The sequence below is a fragment of the Mirounga leonina genome, unplaced genomic scaffold (genome assembly GCF_011800145.1).
Source record: "Mirounga leonina isolate KUSES-001 unplaced genomic scaffold, KU_Mleo_1.0 Mir_151, whole genome shotgun sequence".
Taxonomy (NCBI): domain Eukaryota; kingdom Metazoa; phylum Chordata; class Mammalia; order Carnivora; family Phocidae; genus Mirounga; species Mirounga leonina.
This window is the reverse complement of record NW_023270377.1, coordinates 22,879,161-22,898,219: the sequence shown is the minus strand read 5'-3', so window position 1 is coordinate 22,898,219 and position 19,059 is coordinate 22,879,161. Positions and strand designations below refer to the sequence as shown.

Below are 19,059 nucleotides of genomic sequence, written 5' to 3'. Positions count from 1 at the left end.
CACATTTGTAAATATAAGCAACTCTAACTTCTTAGAATTTTATTATCCAATTTCTGAATTATCTGACCCCTCTGCCTTTCTTCCATCTTTCTTTAGTTGGCTAATATTTTGAGTTTCAACCAAAGGGTAACCAAGGGATAGCAAAACTACATATTTTGCCAATTTTCCTGCATTCAGTATTTAGGTAAGAGGTTTAGTCATGAGTCATGAGAGAGGCTTTAACTCTTAGTTAAAATGAAGTTTGAGGATTACTTCAGAATACCAATTATCCCTGTATCCCGGGGCTCTCTAAACATGCATAATTAAGAGTTGACTGTAAATGTTATTTGACATTGTTTCTTAAGGCAATTATGATAGTTGCTGAAGTGAGACTTTCTTGAGTTTAAAGTCTTTAGCTCTCAGGTAATTTAATTGAGCTATCGCAGTGGATAAATAAAAGTTATAATATGCACACATGAATCAGAAATCTGATGTTCTCTACTTTGCACATATACTTAATCACTTCTAATCTACTGCGTTTGGTCTTGGGCTTCCCTTATTTATGACTGAACAGATGCTCTGTAGAACACTAGACAACAAGATATCAATGTTAAGTCTTTGAAAGAGGTTGACTCTTAATTCCGCAGGAAGTCACCCTTTTCTTTGCTGTTAAACATTTGAACATAAAGAACATGTACAGACTAATAGGACCCAAACCAGAAACAGCCAGGATCCACCATGAGGGGGATGGTTTCATTAGTAAAGGCCTCATTATGAATTTAGAAAATGTGTTCAGGAAAAAGAATTCTTAACCCTGCAACATCCCTTCTTTGTAACCTACTATCTGTAAAGGTAGGAGTTATCTGTTTCTCTTCTGAAGCAGTTCAGGATACCTTTGCTTTTATGTTTTAAACTTCCAGGAGGCAAGATACAAACACACATGTGTGTAGTTCCTTTCCTAGCTAAAGAAATATATTTACAGAGTATATGAGTTCTCTGGAGAACTCTTCATTAGAAAGATATTTGCAACATTGTAAAATATAAGGCTAGGTTTTAACTATGTGTTTGTAAAGGGTCAAGTGTTTGTAAAGGTTGGTTGTCCTTTGTGAATGATTTCTGTATTAGAAATCAGTACTACTTGGGTAAGGTTTTCAGTTGCAGTAGGAACTGCAGTTAATGTGTGGCTGTGGACATTTGGGAATGCTCAGTCTAACTGGGAGATGCAGGCTGGAATGAATTGTACTAAGAAAGCTAATTCTTAATTGATTTGGTTGCTATTTGTCAAAAGACTTGTTCAAGGAAGAATAATGGACTACATGGACTCTAGGACTCAAGGGCCCCCCGCAAAGTATTGTTTTTATTATATACCTCGTTTTACACTGATTCTCTGTTCCCCTAACTAGATTTTGATTATTTTATCTTTCAAGGCATTCCGACATTAAGAATTTGGCTAATTAGATCATAGACATAAGTTTGCTGGCCACTGAAAAGGCCTCCTTTGGCCCCAACAGCAATTCCTGAGGGTTGAGTGAGTTTAAGCCAGTCCTTTGAAGCTAATCAACTCTGGATGCAGTCCCAAAGTCAATTGTTTATGAAAATGCAAAATTAAAGATTCCACTAGTCCCTTGAAATATGGTGATCATACTTAGATAGCCCATGTAATAAGATGCATGCTTGTTTTCTTAAAATGACATCCTAGACAATCTTTCATTGCAATAGTAGTGTTCACTAATCACTTTGTTTAATTAAAATTGAATTTTTGTCAGGCACCTGGGTGGCTCAGTCGGTTTAGCGTCTGCCTTTGGCTTGGGTCATGATCTTGGGGTCCTGGGATCGAGCCCCTTGTCGGGCTCTCCGCTCAGTGGGGAGCCTGCTTCCCCCTGTCTCTCTGCCTGCCTCTCTGCCTGCTTGTGATCTCTCTCTCTGTCAAATAAATAAATAAAATCTTTAAAAAATTGAATTTTTGTCATTTAAAATTCTATTTATTATTTTTAACATTTAGTGATTTTTTTTCCCCATGTTATATTACTTCTCTGGAATGTTTATAGTATCACGTGAGAAGATATTTTTAAAAGCCTTAATAATCATAATGTACTTAGGTCATCTATTTCTTATTATCATTGGAAAAATGAATTTGCCCCTGGTGCTTAGTTGCAGCCTACATATATTCAAATAAAAGGATAGAGAGTCTGAATGTAGAATCTAGACCAAAAAACATGTTACTAAACCCGGAGTGCTGAATTTTACCTGCATGAAAGAAAAAATTGTATTTTGTTGTGTGTCCTCTAGTCTAGGCAAACTTTAATGTGCATATGGATCAAAGAATATGGATGTTTAAAAGAAGACTCTAATTCAGTAAGTCCCAGTCAGGGCTGAGACTCTGCATTGCTAACAAGCTCCCAGGGGCTGCAGGTGCTGCTGGTCTAAGGAATATAATTGAAATAACAAGACTGTAGGCGAGTTTCTTAACTACCAGCCTTTATATTTTCAGATAAGAGGTATAATATGTAGAGCTCATATCTTTGGATCTCCTGGCTTAGAAGTTGGAAGAACTTAAAACCACCACCCACTATGAGAACAATGAGACTTGAAACTTGAAACTTGAAAAAACTTGCAAAAACCTTTGAAAAAAGGTTATTTTCCAGCTTCTGAGGCCGAAGATGGCAGTGGTGTCTGGGGCAGGAGTCGTCAATAAATTTCCACTCTTGCGGAGTCTGTTGAATTGATAGTGACTCTCTGGTATGTGGTGTTAATAAAAGTTCTGAAACCTCCTGAAGACTTAGTGGGAAAGACTGCAGAAAACAGATGATGGGGGAAGTGGAAGCAAGTGTGCCAGTTATTTGCCATCTCTGGTATATATTATTCAGTTAACTTCCATTATTGAAACTGGCATTCCTAAGGGAACCCTGACTGTGATGTTTGCTATTTACAGTACTTTTATTTCAACTTAGTAATTGTAAAATGTTGATTATGGAGGATCCAGGCTAGATTTTAGATCGCCTCTGTGTGTATCGGCTCTGAAGTGATGGCAAGATTAGAGAGCGATTTCTGTCTATAGTAGCTTTGGGAAATCACGTAAAATATAATTAGCTATATGTTTCACTCCAGTTCTTTATAAAGATGCTGCTGCTGGCAGTGATCACTACCTCCAGTGTAGCAGTGGAAGAGACCAGTGTGTGAGGAACTTTGTATGGTGCTCACATCTGAAAATTGCTCATAGCTTCCTGTCTCTGGTCCATTTGCAGAACCTTGTTTGTGACCCTGATGTATCAACTGTGACCTCAAGCTCGGCTCCATTACGCCAGCTGAAATGCTTCTCTGAGGCTTCTTGCAGTTGTGTCTTCTGTGGTGCTGTGATAGATCTAGAGTTTCCTGGCAGTTTCAGTGTGAATATATATTGGCCTATTTTCTGATAGGATCTACAAGGTCAGGAAATGGTACAAATTCTGCTAGTGCAGAAACTACCAATTAGTTCACCCATGGTGACCAAGTGCCAGGGAACGGATTCATTGTATGCAAAATCACAATCCTGCTTTCTTCCAGAGCAAGTGGAGATGTGGAGTGAGACCCTTGGTCTGAGTGTAGGCTCTGACTCAAGGATAAGGAAGCTGGCCTAGAAGCGGGTGCTGCTATGGGCTGTGGCTGCAGGTCAGGCAGAAAGGGGAATCACAGACTGTACCCTGGGCAAGGGCAAACTAGAAAACCAGGCACAATTTTAAATGTCAAGTTAACCTCAAACAGGCTGAAAGGCAATAACTATATCTGAAGGGAATAGAAAGGGTGGAAAAAATGAATTTTGGAAATGGAGTTCAACAATGTTCTTTGAAGGAATAGTAGGCAGATAATAAGAAGGGAGTTTTATAAGGGCTCAGAATCAGGTTGGCATTAGCAAACTGATTTTAAGCCAGAATTCTGGCTTATTCTGCAATGGAAAAAAATCACTTTGCCTGAGAACTGGGACCAGCTTAATTGTATGGACATTTCCTGGAGAATAGGATCACCTAAGAGATTCGATTACACATGAGAAAGTTGTCCAGTAAAAGTAGAATGAGAGTGCAAACAATGAATCATGGAACACTACATCAAAAACTAATGATGTAATGTATGGTCATTAACATAACATAATTAAAAAAAAGTGAAAAAAAAAAAGAGAGTGAAGGGTTTTTTATCATTCAAGCAATTCTTGGTCAATTGCTTATGCCTGTGCTGGCAACACTGCTTTAGAGCAGTGCTTTCCAACCTTTTTTACACATAGTGTTCATCAGATCTTGCTTCACTCAGTCTTTCTGGCTGTCCCAAGGGCCAAGGGAATCAATATCTGTATACTCCACAGTGTTCTCTTTATGAGAACTGAAGAGTGTAATTTCTCTCAGGCTTCAGAACCAGAAATTGGTGTACATCTGCTGAGAAACTCATCTGTTTTCATTGGATGGAGACTGAATTGGTATCTGATTACATTCCCCTCTTTACCCTGACTGCTGGGAAGCTTTGGGTCAAACCTGTGGCTTATGTTTGACAAAGTTCATGAGACTTTATGGCATGTACTGCAGCTTTACCTTTGTCGTATTTCTCTTCTTTTTCTTTCTCTTTTAATTTTCATATTTACTTATTTTTATATTTTGTACTATATGTGTATTTGTAAACTGCCATACAGTCGTTTGGGGGATTCACCTGTGCATTTGTCCATGTGTTGTTAGCCAGCTAAGCCAGATAGACAGATGCATACAAACATACTTGCCAAAGTACATTTATTTCTTCAGTAACACTGCAACATCACATTTCAACTCAGTTGCTCCTGGGAAGATTTTCTGTACAAATCATTTTTGTGGATACTGAAAATACCAATCAAGGAAAATAGTGGTTCCTATTTTGGATGTCTGTCCTCTTCCTGACCTTTTGTCTCATTAATCTGTTGCCCTTGGCTGATTTTATCTTTGGGTCTGTAGCCCTGTAGCTCTTTTATACCTCTCCCTCCTTTAGGGTCTTCAAATTGAGCTATGGAAATGATTTGATTTAGCTGTTGGTAATATAACACTTGAGAGTTTGGAAAGTAAGTGAGGGTTCATTGCCTAGGATTTTGGTAGAATTGCACATTCTTTCTGTGTTACTGTAGAACAGTGTAGAAACTGTAGAAATATGATATTGTAGAAAATTCCTGATCTTTTTATTCCAGAAACTTGTCTTTGTCACTAATAGGTATATGATTTTTGGCAAATTTCTTAATCTCCCTCTTTCATTTTCTTTCTTTTTTTTTAGATTTAGAAATGACTGTATCTGTGTTATTCAGTCTCACAGATTGTTGTGAGAATAAATATGATAGTGATCCATATGACAATACTTTTTAAGCTTTATAAAATGATATTTTTTCATTCTTTTTGATTTTGGGGAAACAGAATATATTATTAGGGTTTGAAGCTGTTGCCTCAAGTATTTTCTGGGTAGCAGTGTGGCAAGTTTGATATTTGCAAAGCTTTGAGGACAAATCACTTTTATCTTCTATATATTGCCATGTTTAACAACCTATGCTTTGATGTTTCTTCCTCATGTTAATCTTATCAGTTGGCTTATTTACAATTTTAAAGTCTATCCAAATGATTTTAGTATATTTACTTCTTGTAAAATTTATTATGGTATGAGCAGTGATGAAGGATGGCATTGCTTTTCTGGAGACTTAAAGACAAGTGATTTCTTACAAAATCAAGTTTTAGTAACTGTCATGCAGAAGAGGGCATTCTTTTCCGTAAAAGAAGAGACCGATTTCCTGTAGCTAAACCTCAGGAAATTTTATCTAATTAAGTGAAATGTATCAGAAAAATATATATTTAGAAAGGAGGAAGATTTAGAATGTATTTTATTAATCCATTCATCTTAATGCATGGGGGAACTGGGCCATGAGAGACTTAATGAGACTTCTCCATAGGTACTCATCTCTTTCTAGAAAAGGAAAATAATAACAAATACTTGCATAGCATTAACTATAAGCCAGGCACCATTCTAAATGATTTACTTACGTTAACTCTTCTAATACTCCTGAAACCCCTTAAGGTGTTATGATAGCCAGCTTTCAAAATGATGCCCGGTGATCTCCACATCCTGGTCCTCATGCTCCTGTATAGTTCCCTTATGTATTGAAGAGGGTTGACTTACGTAACCAATAGGATAGTGAATAAATGATGATGTGTGACTTGGTCATAAAAGATATTGTGGCTTCCACTTTGTTTTCTTGTATTTCTTATTCTGGGGGTAGCTAGCCACTATATCTTGAGAATGCTTAAGAGGCTTATAGAGAAACCCACATGGGAAGGAATTGAAACCTTCAGCCAACAATGTTAGAGCCATCTTTGAAATGGATCCTCTTCCCTCAGTTGAGCCTTCAGAAGACTGCAGCCTTGGCCGCCATCTTGACTGAGGCCTCAAGAGAGACCCCAGATCAAAATACACAAGCTAAGTTGCTACTGAATTCTTGACCATGGATACCATGAGATAATGGATGCTTATTGTTAAGCCTTAAGTTTTGGGGAGTTGGTTATGCAACAGTAATAAAAAGTACAGATTTTGGTACCTGAAAAGTGGTGAAAGCTAAAATATCTTGAACAGACTATTAGTGGAAGCCTCATGGTCTCTCAGAAGACTGCTGGCAAGGAATTGAAGGAGAGTGAGGTGAGGCCAATGCTATTGGAAAGTGTTCCATAGCAGTAATTAAGTAATATAGGTAGTTACTCAGTCCTGGTACCCAGTATGGGTAAGTTCAAAGTTATAGGATCAGCTGCAGGTATGCAACTTTTTATGTCTGGAGTAGTTTAATCTACCACAGTAGTTTTTAATTAGTCATTTAATTAGTTATTTTAATTAGCTGTTTAATTAGTTAAATTAACTAGTTATTTTTTTGAGCTTAAATTAGTTTTCACCATATTTTTGGGAGATACACTCTTGTTTGACGGTGTCAGGTTCCTAAGGATTGGTCATAACTGAACTAGGCTTAAATGTCTCCTCAAGTGGATAAAGCAAACAGTGAAGACTTACAGCTTATGATGGAGCTGAGTAACAAGACTGCCTAACCTATCTTTTAGAGGTTTAGAACTGTGTGCAAGATAATTGGCAAACACTTCAAGTGTTTACATAGTTATAGAAAACGAACATGGAATAACGAGAGGTTTAGGTATAGCGTCGTGAAACCTAACTTCTAGGGTTGATTCCCAACTGTGTTACGTCCTAGCTGTGTGACCTTGTGCCTGTGAGTCCTGATCTACAAAATGGAGATGATAATAGCTTGCAGGTAGGATGAAGATGAAATGAGTTGATTCATTATGTAAAGCCCTTAAGGACAGTGCCTGGCTTTTATTAAATACTTTGTAAGTAATATCAGTTCATACTACAAATAGCATAAGTTGTTATATAAGCTTTTAGTTAGCTCTTGGAAGAGGATTTCTCATAACCAGCAGCAAGATGAAAGCTAGGCTAATCTCATCTTTGATTTTCATAACCATTACTGTATGTTAAAGTATTTAACTTCATACATTTTGAACTTGGCATAGTCACGTGTGTACATTAGGAAAAAAATGTAAACCTACCAGCCAACAAAATAATGTTATTGGTGTGTGTTGTGATTTCTTTCAAAATTAAATGCTATCTTGAAGTTTTCATTTGTAATTAAAGTAACTTGTAATTTTTGAAAGTCTTACAGCAGTACTGTTAGAATTTTTTATTAGAGTCATTTCCATTGGTATTTTAATGCTTATTTCTTGGTAATTTATGAACTACTGAATTATGATTACTGTATAGTTTACATTTGCTTAAAAATTAGGCTTCCTTTCCCGAGAATAAAATTTAATTTTAAAATTGAAGTGTATAATAAAACAGTAGAGATTAAAGTAACTTTTATTATGAAAACATTGAAATATGTTTTTTGCTTATATTTAAATACTGGTGTGCTTTTGAAAAATTCATTGTACTTTAAATAAAGAAGTCAGAGTGCACTGTGCATGACTCAGGAGCTCTGGGAAATTAACTTAGTTTGAGATAGATTTAAAAAACTTACTGCCCCTAGTTTTCCTGTCCATCATTTTTCTTATCTCTTTCTAATTTATGTTATCTTATTATACCATGTACATTTTTGTAAGCCTTAGAATCGAATTGGAAATCATTAGATAGTAAATAGACATATGGGAAGGTAGTTTTTCATGGGTTTGGGTTATGTAGAACAATAATTTAAAATAATAATGAAAAATATTTTGTTTTAAAGTATCTGTATTTGTAGGTTGTATGGGGAAGAGAAATTTTAAAAACAGTTTAAATTACATTTACCAACTTGGTAAGATAAATGGATCTGATACTGAATTTTAACATCAAATCAATTTTAAATAAATCATTTTTTCCATATATCTTGAGATTGACACTTGACAAGATTTCAGAGGTCACCATAACTGAAGCATCTGAAGATGATTATGAATATGAAGAGGTAATTTTTTCATTTTAGGTATTTAGTCTGTAAATGCACTAGTCATTCTTATGAAACATTCCTTTTATTTTATTTTTTGTTTTCCTTAAGAGAGCTAGTTTTTCAACTGAATTACCTAATATCAGCTATTTAAGAGTGAAATGTGAAAGTTCTATTTGAAAGTTTGGATTGGTTAAGGCATCTGGCTCTTTTGGTTTTCCTGTTAGTTGTGCTTCGAAGTTAGCTCCTTCTCCCTTGCTTTGTAGATCCTTACTATAGACTGTCATCTCTGTCCAGCAGGCATTCCCTAATAGCCATTTTGCTCTTGGATGGGTTTCCTAGAGTCCCACTACTGGCTGCAACTCAGATCCCATGCTTCCTTTCAGCTTAACTATAATTCTGTGTAGTGTAGTTCCTGTCTTAAATCTTCCCTTTAATTCACTGTTCAGATGGGACCTATCATTACTTCCGAGACTTGGTGCATAGAGTCGCTCCTAGATGACAGACATAGTAAGTACAACTGTGGAAGCAAGCCAGGAAGTTTGTGGCCTGGGCAAGTAAAAGACAGAACAAACAGTAGATAAACTTTTTATTAGTAGTAGTAAAATAGAGATAATATGAATATGTGTCACATGAAATTACTGGAAGGGTTCAGATAAAAGGCATAGTACTGATCAGCACATAAGAAGCACATGCTAAGTGTTAACTATCATTAATGTCATAATTAGTCAATTGCATTCTTCCAAGAGCCTAACATCTAGGCAGTGAGTTTTATTTTATTTTTTTTAATAAACTAGAGATTGGCAGTTGCTAGTATTTATGAAAAAGAAGTGGCCTTACATTTTTTCTCAGCAGAGTTGTTAGACTACCTTTGTCTTTATACGTAAAAGTTAATACCCATAAGCTGATCTCGAGTTTATCAGAGGTGACATTGAGTGATGTTTACAAGGAAGTCAGAAAGCCTCCTGCTTGTTAGTGATTCATTTGTCACAGAACTTCAGAATGACATGGTGTCTTACATAAGGTGTAATTTTTGGTCCATTGTTTTGTGAGAAAAATTATTTCTGAAATGAAGTAAGGTGTTTTTATATTCCTCCTTGCTCTTCCTGTCTTTTTCTCTTTGATTTAGATATCAGATGACAATTTTAGCATTCCAGAAGGTGAAGAAGATCTAGCAAAAGCAATTCAGATGGTCCAGGAACAGGCTACAGATATTCAGATTTTGGTGAGAATTGAACACAACCTGTTGTTTGTGTAGTTTGAACACAATCTATAGTTCAGCAGTGAGACTTAAGTTTTACATACTAAATGCTGTCCTATCACTTGTTATGCCTTTTTCTCTTCTGTGTCTTTATCATTACACCTTCACTTTATTTATTTAAAAATTTTTTTTTGTTTTATTATGTTAATCACCATACATCATTAGTTTTTGATGTAGTGTTCCATGATTCATTGTTGGCGTGTAACACACAGTGCTCCATTCAATACGTGCCCTCTTTAATACCCATCACCAGGCTAACCCATCCTCCCACCCCCTCCCCTCTAGAACCCTCAGTTTGTTACCCCAAAGATACAAACGTAGTGATCCGAAGGGGTACGTACACCTTCACTTTAAGTAAGTAGTCATATTTATTCTTTTTTGGATTGTCATTTTCTACATCATGGTTACTCTTACATAACTTCACAACAAATGACACCTTCCTTCAGAACTCTGCCTATTTAATCTCACTGGATATTAAACCAAGGATTTTTAACACTAATGTACAGAATTTGTTATTGGATACAGATATTAAAATGTGTTTTGTAACACATTAAATAAAAAGAAAAAAAAAAGTACAGTCTCTCTGTCCTCCTTTTCCTCCCCTGTTCCCAATTCCTTCAACTATCATCCATCTCATTCTAAATATCATATTCAAATTTATTGACCAAAAATGCCAAGGTAGCATTTATTATTGTGTAATGAATATTTACTTTCAGCCATATTATACCCTTATCAAGCAATTATACATAATCTTCCACCATAATTCAGACTTGAAGGCGGGGATGCTGTATTCTGCTACCCTGGCATCTTCCATGTTTGATATAGGGTCCTGCACATAATCAACATTGTTATATAATCTTTTAAGATGACCTTAGGAGGGACGCCTGGGTGGCTCAGTCAGTTAAGCGTCTGCCTTCAGCTCAGGTCATGATCCCAGGGCCCTGGGATCGAGTCCCACATTGGGCTCCTTGCTCAGTGGGGAGCCTGCTTCTCCCTTTGCCTGCCTCTCTCTCTCTCTCCACCCCACTCTCTGACAAATAAATAAATAAAAATCTTTAAAATTAAATGACCTCAGGGAAGCTATTCCAAATTATCCTGCTTGAGGGTTAAAATTTATTTTAAAACCCTAGTCATTTGTCAGGAAATTTCGGTAGCCTCCCAAATTTGCTTCATCTGATCATTGTTTTGAATGTTGTAGCAGCTACTAGTAATTAAGATCAGCATTAAATTATGTATAGCACTTTTGAAAAGAACTTTTTAGGGCAAAAGATTCTTTCCTTACTGCATTTCTATGTAACTGTTACCAGGTGTGTAACATTTACCTGGTCTGTAACCATTACCATGTTAAGAGGGGGAAGGAGGAAAGAAAGTCTGCTGTTGAGTTTCCATATATGAAAATAGATCTGTCTGTCTAAACGATCAGCAGTTAGATTGGTAAGTTCTTGCCAATGAGAAGAAAATGGATGCACTCTGGAAACAATGATGCTTTGATATTTTTAAGTGTCTACCCATTATTTGACTTATTTTATACATTGACTTATGGTAGTTTTATGGCTGTCCTAATTTCATATCTCACTTGCTGAAATATCTCCACTTTCCTAGTTCAGGGGTCTGCAAACTTGTTCTCTGGGGTCATATAGTAAATATTTTAGATTTTGAAGACCATAAGTTGTCTGTTTCAACTCACTTCTCTCATGTAGTATGAAAGCAGCCATAGACAATATGTAAGCAAATGGGCATGGCTGTGTTGTAATAAACTTTATTTACACAGTTAGCTGACCCCTGATATAGCTGATAGACTTACTTCCATTATGAAATGGTAGATAAGCCACTCCATAGCATAGAAGAAAGCACATAATTCTTCTGTATCATAGTGTTTCTAAAGCTCAAGGTACCAAAATTCATTATATTTCTTTTTATAATGATAATAATTGAAAGAATTTAAAGGTCCATACTTTTTTTTCTTTTTTTTTAATGTGTTCTATGCTATTGAAAGGACAAGCTGACCTTATTGTTCTTTAGATAATCTAGTCACACTCTTGCATCAGGGTCTTTGAATTTGCTGATGCTATAACTGAAACATGATTCTTTCTGTAGATTTATGCTCAGATTCCACTTTATCAGTGAAATCTTCCTTCATTACCCTATATATATAGCAGCCCAGCTCCACACACATATCTGCCCTACATTTGGCTCTCTCTCCCTTCAATCCTCTGCTTTTTTTCTCCCAGGCACTCAGTACCATCTGCCATATTGTATATTTTTAATTTAGTTATTCATTTTCTTTCTCCATCTACTTGACTATTAGATATGAAGACCGAGTCTTATCTAGTGTATAAATTCATTACTGCTTTATCCCTAGTGATTAAAATAGTCCCTGGAACATAACACTCAACGAAAATAGATGAAAAAATGAACAAGTGAATGAATAAACGAACAGCTTATTTGTACCAGTAATCAAAGCTTAGTGATGATTTTATATTTTCAAAATAAATAATTGCACATTTAAATTTCAGGAACAGAAAACAGTCCTTCCTTCAAAGCAACCAACACCTGAAGTGATAGAAGACTTTCTCTGCAATTTCCTAATCAAGATGGGAATGACCAGAACTCTCGATTGCTTTCAGTCTGAATGGTAAACAATTATTTGGATAAATAGTTACCTAGGGATGCTAACATGTACACTTTTAACTGTCTTAAAGGACTTGAAGTTGCTCAGCTTATACAAAATGGATGAAAAGGATGGAAGCCTTTCCCATCCCTATCACTGGAACTACCACACACACACACAGTCTCTCTCTCTCTCTCTCTCTCTCTCTCTCACATAATTAAGATATCAATGTAAAAGAAGTTTTTATTAAAAATCCTTCCTAAATATTCAAATTTGAGGGATTTTCAAAAATCAAGAAAGTGGAATATCTCCCAGGATTATATAATACAAAGCTCTTTTATGAAATGTTTTTCTAATATATTCTGCATAATTATTAAAGGTAATATTTCCTGCATTAAGACATCCTACCAAGATTACTACTTCATTTGTTTTACTTCTAGTGTAATGGCCTGCCTTTCCCTACTCATACAACTGATTGATTCTTTTTCTATAAATATTTCTTCATTTAGAAATAAGCAGAATTGGGGTGCCTGGGTGGCTCAGTGGTTAAGCGTCTGCCTTCGGCTCAGGTCATGGTCCCAGGGTTCTGGGATCAAGCCCCGCATCTGGCTCCCTGCTCAGCAGGAAGCCTGCTTCTCCCTCTTCCACTCCCCCTGCTTATGTTCCCTCTCTCACTGTCTCTCTCTCTGTCAAATAAATAAATAAAATCTTAAAAAAAAAAAGAAAGAAGCAGAATTATATTTTCAAATGATGCCTAAACACAGATTTTCTTGTTATAATTGAAAATTTTAATAACTTATTGGTTATGAAAATCAGCAGGCATGCTGTTTTTATTCCTTTACAATGGTAGGAATGTCACCATGCATGTTTTCAGAGGCCCAACATTCTTTAATGAAATAATATTAAGTAATTGGATATAAAAATATGTTTGAGCCATTTTAAAACCATTCTATATCATGGGAAGGGAATACTATGATACAGAAAGATGTTTGTAGTGTTTTGGGACTAAATCCTAATTTTAAATATAAGGAGCAATTTGTAATTTCTACTAATCCGACTGTGATGTAATTTTTATTTGCTGCTTTTTTTGGTTCTCATCTACCGAGACCATGTACATAGAAGAAATCAGTTTTATTACTTTAAATTGCATATCTAAAGTTAATAAATTTAATGAAGAGAACCATTTTTCATTAATACAGTTTAGGAAAAAGAACAAGTTTGATGGTAGTAAAATAATAGTGTTCCTATTAAATTTGGAAATTGCGTGAATGATTTTTATAAAAATGTCCCTAAGAAATAATTACAAATGTATTAGAAAATACATTTTTGTAAAAGTAGGTAGATGATTAATTTACATTACTAATGAAATGAAAAATTAATGTGGCTCAGTTCTTTTTTCTTCTAAGTAGGTGTGTTAGGACTAGTACTCACATCTTTGTCCAGCCCAAAGTGTGAAATGATCATCCCATTGAGAAATCTGGAACCAAGTATACTCTTAACAATTAAGTGCTTGTTGTATCATGTTATCCTTTTAGATTTAGCAGTTTGAATTGAGATGAAATTTCAGGAAACTACAATGGTATTAGGACTTATGGAACCCCTATATAAGCATGCTACTTAGTATATTACAATAATTTTAAAGTAAAATTCATCTATCTCTTTATTACATGGGTTTAGTAATACTGTGGTTCAAATAATTGTATCCTTATCCCTAGCTGCCAGCTTGTTATAAACTTACAAACTGTTTTTAATAAGATTACACAGTATTGAATATTTTTATTTCACATGAAACATTTTTTACTTTGATCCAAAAGCTTTGCTTATTCTGCATAGTAGGACAGTAGGAATATCAAGTATATTTTTTATCATTTTTTATTATGGAGAAAAACATTTATAGTATTCATTGCTACGAATTCATTTAATCTTACAGAAGTTGACAAATAAGTTTTCCCCATTGTTAATTTGTAAAACAAAAACCTCAAAGTAACCAAAACACCTGGGCAGTAAAATTGGACTTGTCTTTCAATCTTCAAACAGTAATTGCAGTAAATTCTTTAAATCTAAGGTCAGCAAACAAGTCTGGTCTGCCTCTGTTTTATAAATAAAATTTTGTTGGCACATAGCCATAATCTTTCTTTTAGGTATTGTCTGTGCTGCTTTCATGCTATAACAGCAAAATTAGTCAGTCACAGTGGAGACCATATAGCCCAGAAAGCTTTTTTTTTTTCAAATTCTAAACTATTTTCTGTCCATTTCCAAAAAAAAAAAAAAAAAGAAAAAGATTTTGTGTGTGTGTGTGAATGTAGTAGGAATTTTTTCTATGAACCATAAAAAAGTCTGCACTGTGGGTTAACAGTAGCTAATGGAATTTTGTCTTTGTATTTTCCCTAACTGTCCCTGAAAACATGGAGGAAAAATTCTCATTTGATATTTGTTATTATCTAGGAGATTGTTTTTCTGTCTTTTATATCCTATGCCTTGGGTGCCATCAGGAAGGAAAAATAACCCTTACTCTTATGATGCTATTGATGTGTTTACTGAAATTCTCTCATGCTATTTGTCATTTGTGACAGTGGGCCCTAAACTCTTTTGGTATATAAACAAATATTATGAAAGCCTTTGTACTTTCTCCCTGAAATATGTGTATTTTCTGTTCCTATATAATTCTAAGTAGTTTATGGACCTTATGGTAAATATGAATACCATTAATGTAATTTTATTGGCAATAATTTTATTGGCAGGTCTGTTGGTAGTAAATTTTATTTCCTGTTCCTAATAGTTATGTAACAATCTTTTTCCCATTTGAACACTTTTCAGTCTTATTCTAAGTGTGAGTGAATAAAGAGGAAGAAATAAAAAGGCCAGGATATTTCTTTAACACACACACACATGAAACAAAACCAAAAAATCTTATGCAGAAAATGCTGGTTTTACTGAGAAATGTATTAATGTATTTCTGGAGTTTGTAGATTGATTCCTAATTATCTAATAGTATTAGAATAGTTTTAGTGAGTTTGAAGTCATCTTTGATATTTTTACATAGATTACAGAAATTTTTCTTGATAAATTATTTTTGAATATCCTCAGATATATGTGATATAGTATGTGATATGTTGTATTATGCTTGATTTGTATTTATTTTATGACATATTAGTTTATTTACATAGCATTTAATTTAGAGAGGGACTACATATCACTTTTTTTCTTATCAAAATAATTTCTTTAGTGATTTTTTTCTTAAATAAAGCAAGTTGCTGAAAACCAATTTTATGGTCAGAAGAACTTTATGGTCTAATACTTTAATCAATCCTTACATCTTCTCTTCTGAGATAAGTATAAATCACATTCTAAATATGAATATAATAGTGAATTTATGATTAAATGTTTGTTTTATAAATTGTGGCAAATATTACTTAATATTGATTCTATTTTCTTAACTTTTTGGATATTTCACAGAGCCTGTCTTGCTGTGTTTTTTTTAATATCAGATAAGATATATAACACACAACCATATGAATATTAATGTGTAATATATTAATAAAATTAAGATTTATAGTATGAAAATGCTGATAATTAAACATTTTTAAAGAAATGTTTAGCTCATCTATAGCAAACTCTGTAGGGATTTCTTTGTTAATAACTTCTTTACTGAAATGTTTTTCTATGTTTGTATTATTTTTTATGTAGTTTTATTGCTATATATAATATATACATAGCATTAAAATTATAATTATTTACAAATCTGTAAATGATTTTCTGATGTTCCTTCTTAATTCACCGAGAAAATGGAAGTTCTGTGACTCCTGCCTCCCTCTCTACTAACCTGCCACCTCTGTTCTCCGGCCTCCTCCTCCTCACGTGTCACAGAGCCTGAGCCATGCATGCTGTCTTACCTACTCAAGGACATTGCTTCGGCAATTGTCCCCTCTCTCTCTTTTTCTGCACTCTAAGCTTTTTCTCTCTCTGCTGGATCATTCCCATAAGCATACAGATGTACAATATTTCATATATTTTAAAAAAGGCAGAAGACAAAAAAAGCACCCTGAATGCCACATCCTCTTTTAAGTTCATCTTAGATTTCCTAGGCTCCACTTTATCATGTCGCCTTGAAAGAGTATGTTGCCACTTCTTTATGTCCTACTCTTTTTTTTTTTATTTAATTTTATTTATTTATTTATTTTTTTATTCTTATGTTAATTCCCATACATTATATCATTAGTTCTAGATGAAGTGTTCCATGATTCATTGTTTGTGCATAACACCCAGTGCTCCATGCAGAATGTGCCCTCCTCAATACCCACCACCAGGCTAACCCATCCTCCCACCCCCCTCCCCTCTAGAACCCTCAGTTTGTTTTTCAGAGTCCATCGTCTCTCATGGTTCGTCCACCCCTCTGATTTCCCCCTCTTCATTCTTCCCCTCCTGCTACCTTCTTCTTCTTCTTTTTTTTTTTCTTAACATATATTGCATTATTTGTTTCAGAGGTTATGTCCTACTCTTATACCTACTCTGATGGCACTATCATCTCCATGACTCTACTAAAAGTTTTTTCAGTGCTGCACATTGCCAAATTCAGCGACTGATCCTTAGTACTCCTCCTGTTCATCCTGTGTGCAGCATTTATCACTGTTGTTCATTTCTTCCTTTTTGGAACACTTTATTTACTTGGTTCTTGAGCCACAGTGCTCTCATATTCACTGACAACTTCACTATCCCCTCTCATTCTTAGTCTCTATTTGGTAGTATTTCCTTATCTTCCCAGTCTTGAAACAGTCTAGGAACTTCACTTCTCTCTTTACTTCACTTCCTAGATGGCCTTGTCCAGTCTTCCCCAATTTGAATTCCAAGTCCTGACCCCCTGAACTCTGGACATGTATACCCAGTATTCATCTTCACTTGATTACCTGGTAGATATATTGCACTGAACAAATCTCTTAATTTCTCCAACCACCCAATTCCTACTGCATTCATTCCCATCTTTGTAAATGGCTGGCTGCTCTACCAGAAACCTTGGAGTCATCTTTGACTTCTTTTATTAAACAACTCTTGGCAGATGATTCGTACGAAAATCTTCATTGGCTCCACCTTTACAGCAATTCCAAAAGGTACCTATTTCTCGTAATCTCTGCTGCTACCAACTTTGTTCATGCCACCATTCTCTCTCTTTTGGACTGCTGCAACAGCCTCCAAACTAGTCTCTTTGATTCTGCTCTTGCTCCTCTAGAGTCAGTTTCTTCAAGTAGATGCCAGACTAATCTTTTTTTGAAGTTTCTTTTCTTTTTTTTTTTTAAAGATTTTATTTATTTATTTGAGAGAGAGAGAATGAGAGAGAGCACATGAGAGGGGGAGGGTCAGAGGGAGAAGGAGGCTCCCTGCAGAGCACGGAGCCTGATGTGGGACTCGATCCAGGGACCCTGGGATTATGACCTGAGTCGAAGGCAGACGCTTAACCGACTGAGCCACCCAGGCGCCACCCCCCCTTTTTTTAAATTTTAGGTAATTAACATACAGTGTAATGTTGGTTTCTGGAGTAGAATTTAGTGATTCATCACTTAACTACAACACCCAATGCTCATCATAAGTGCCCTCCTTAATACCTGTCACCCATCTACCTATCCCTCCCACCTTCCTCCAACAGACTAATCCTTTTAAAGCAAATCTGACCAGTATCACTTGTTTCTCAAAGCCTTCCAATGGCTTCAGTCTGATTCAGGTAAAACCACATTCCTCTCTCCTGCTTCCTGCTGTCTTCCTGACCCATTTCGTACCACTCTCTCCCTTCCTCCAGCTCCAGATACTCCAGATATACAGGCTTTTTGCTTTTAATTGTACATGTCATGCACTTCCTTTTTTCAGGGTCTTTACATTTACTTTTCTGTCAACCAAGAATGCTCCTCTCCTTCATATCCCCATGACTTGGTTCCTTATTTCTTTCATTTCTCTGCTCAGATAGCACTTTGCCAGTCATACTTTCTGTGTTCAGCCTATATAAAATAGCACAAATGCCCCCATCACTCTCCACTTCGGTCTCCCCCTCTGATCCTGCTTTATTTTATTTCATAGAACATAAGCACTCTCCACACTAGAATGGATGGGGACTTGGACTGTTTTGTTAATTTTACTAGTGTCTAGATTAGTGCCTGGAACATACGAGATGTTCAGTTATAGTTTATGTACCATGATGATATTAGTACCTAGCAATTATTTTTTTTTAATTTTAAATATATATTATGAATTTTGACATTTTAATTTACAAAAGTAATACCACAACTCATTTCTATAAATATCCCCTAGGACTTAACTTTTTGAATTGTACATAAATTAAACCAATTTAGTAGAAAGAAACAACATTAAGCCTTTTGTTTGATTTTATCCTAGGTATGAGTTAATACAGAAGGGAGTAACTGAACTTAGAGATATTGGGAATGTTCCAGATGTCTACACGCAGAATATGCTTTTAGAAAATGAGAACAAAAATTTGAAGAAAGACTTGAAACACTACAAACAGGCAGCTGAGTATGTTACTTTTTAAATGACTTTTTTTTTTTCTTTTGGACTAAATAGAAGAGTTGAATGAAGCTAACTGTGGTTAATGTACCGGAGCTTTAATTCTGAATTGAATTATATTTAAATTCTAGTTGGAAAGAATGTGAAAGGCTTCAGTAGCAAATTAATTGAACAGATGATCAGAACTCTCACAATTGCAACCCACCAGGAAAAGTGGAATGCGGGGAGTTGTATAGGAGATGGTTAATTTGTTATGTAACACTC

General features: G+C 35.3%; 1 protein-coding gene across 1 annotated transcript in view; it reads left to right on the top strand.

Annotated features, from left to right (window-relative positions):
* The window catches only part of SPAG16 (sperm associated antigen 16), a 944,389-nt gene that overhangs the window by 1,693 nt on the left and 923,637 nt on the right, over positions 1-19,059 (top strand). The window contains exons 2-5 of the mRNA XM_035007221.1: positions 8,391-8,437; positions 9,546-9,641; positions 12,194-12,312; positions 18,667-18,804. Coding sequence (XP_034863112.1) covers positions 8,391-8,437; positions 9,546-9,641; positions 12,194-12,312; positions 18,667-18,804 — 400 coding nt within the window. The remainder of the gene's footprint in view (positions 1-8,390; positions 8,438-9,545; positions 9,642-12,193; positions 12,313-18,666; positions 18,805-19,059) is intronic.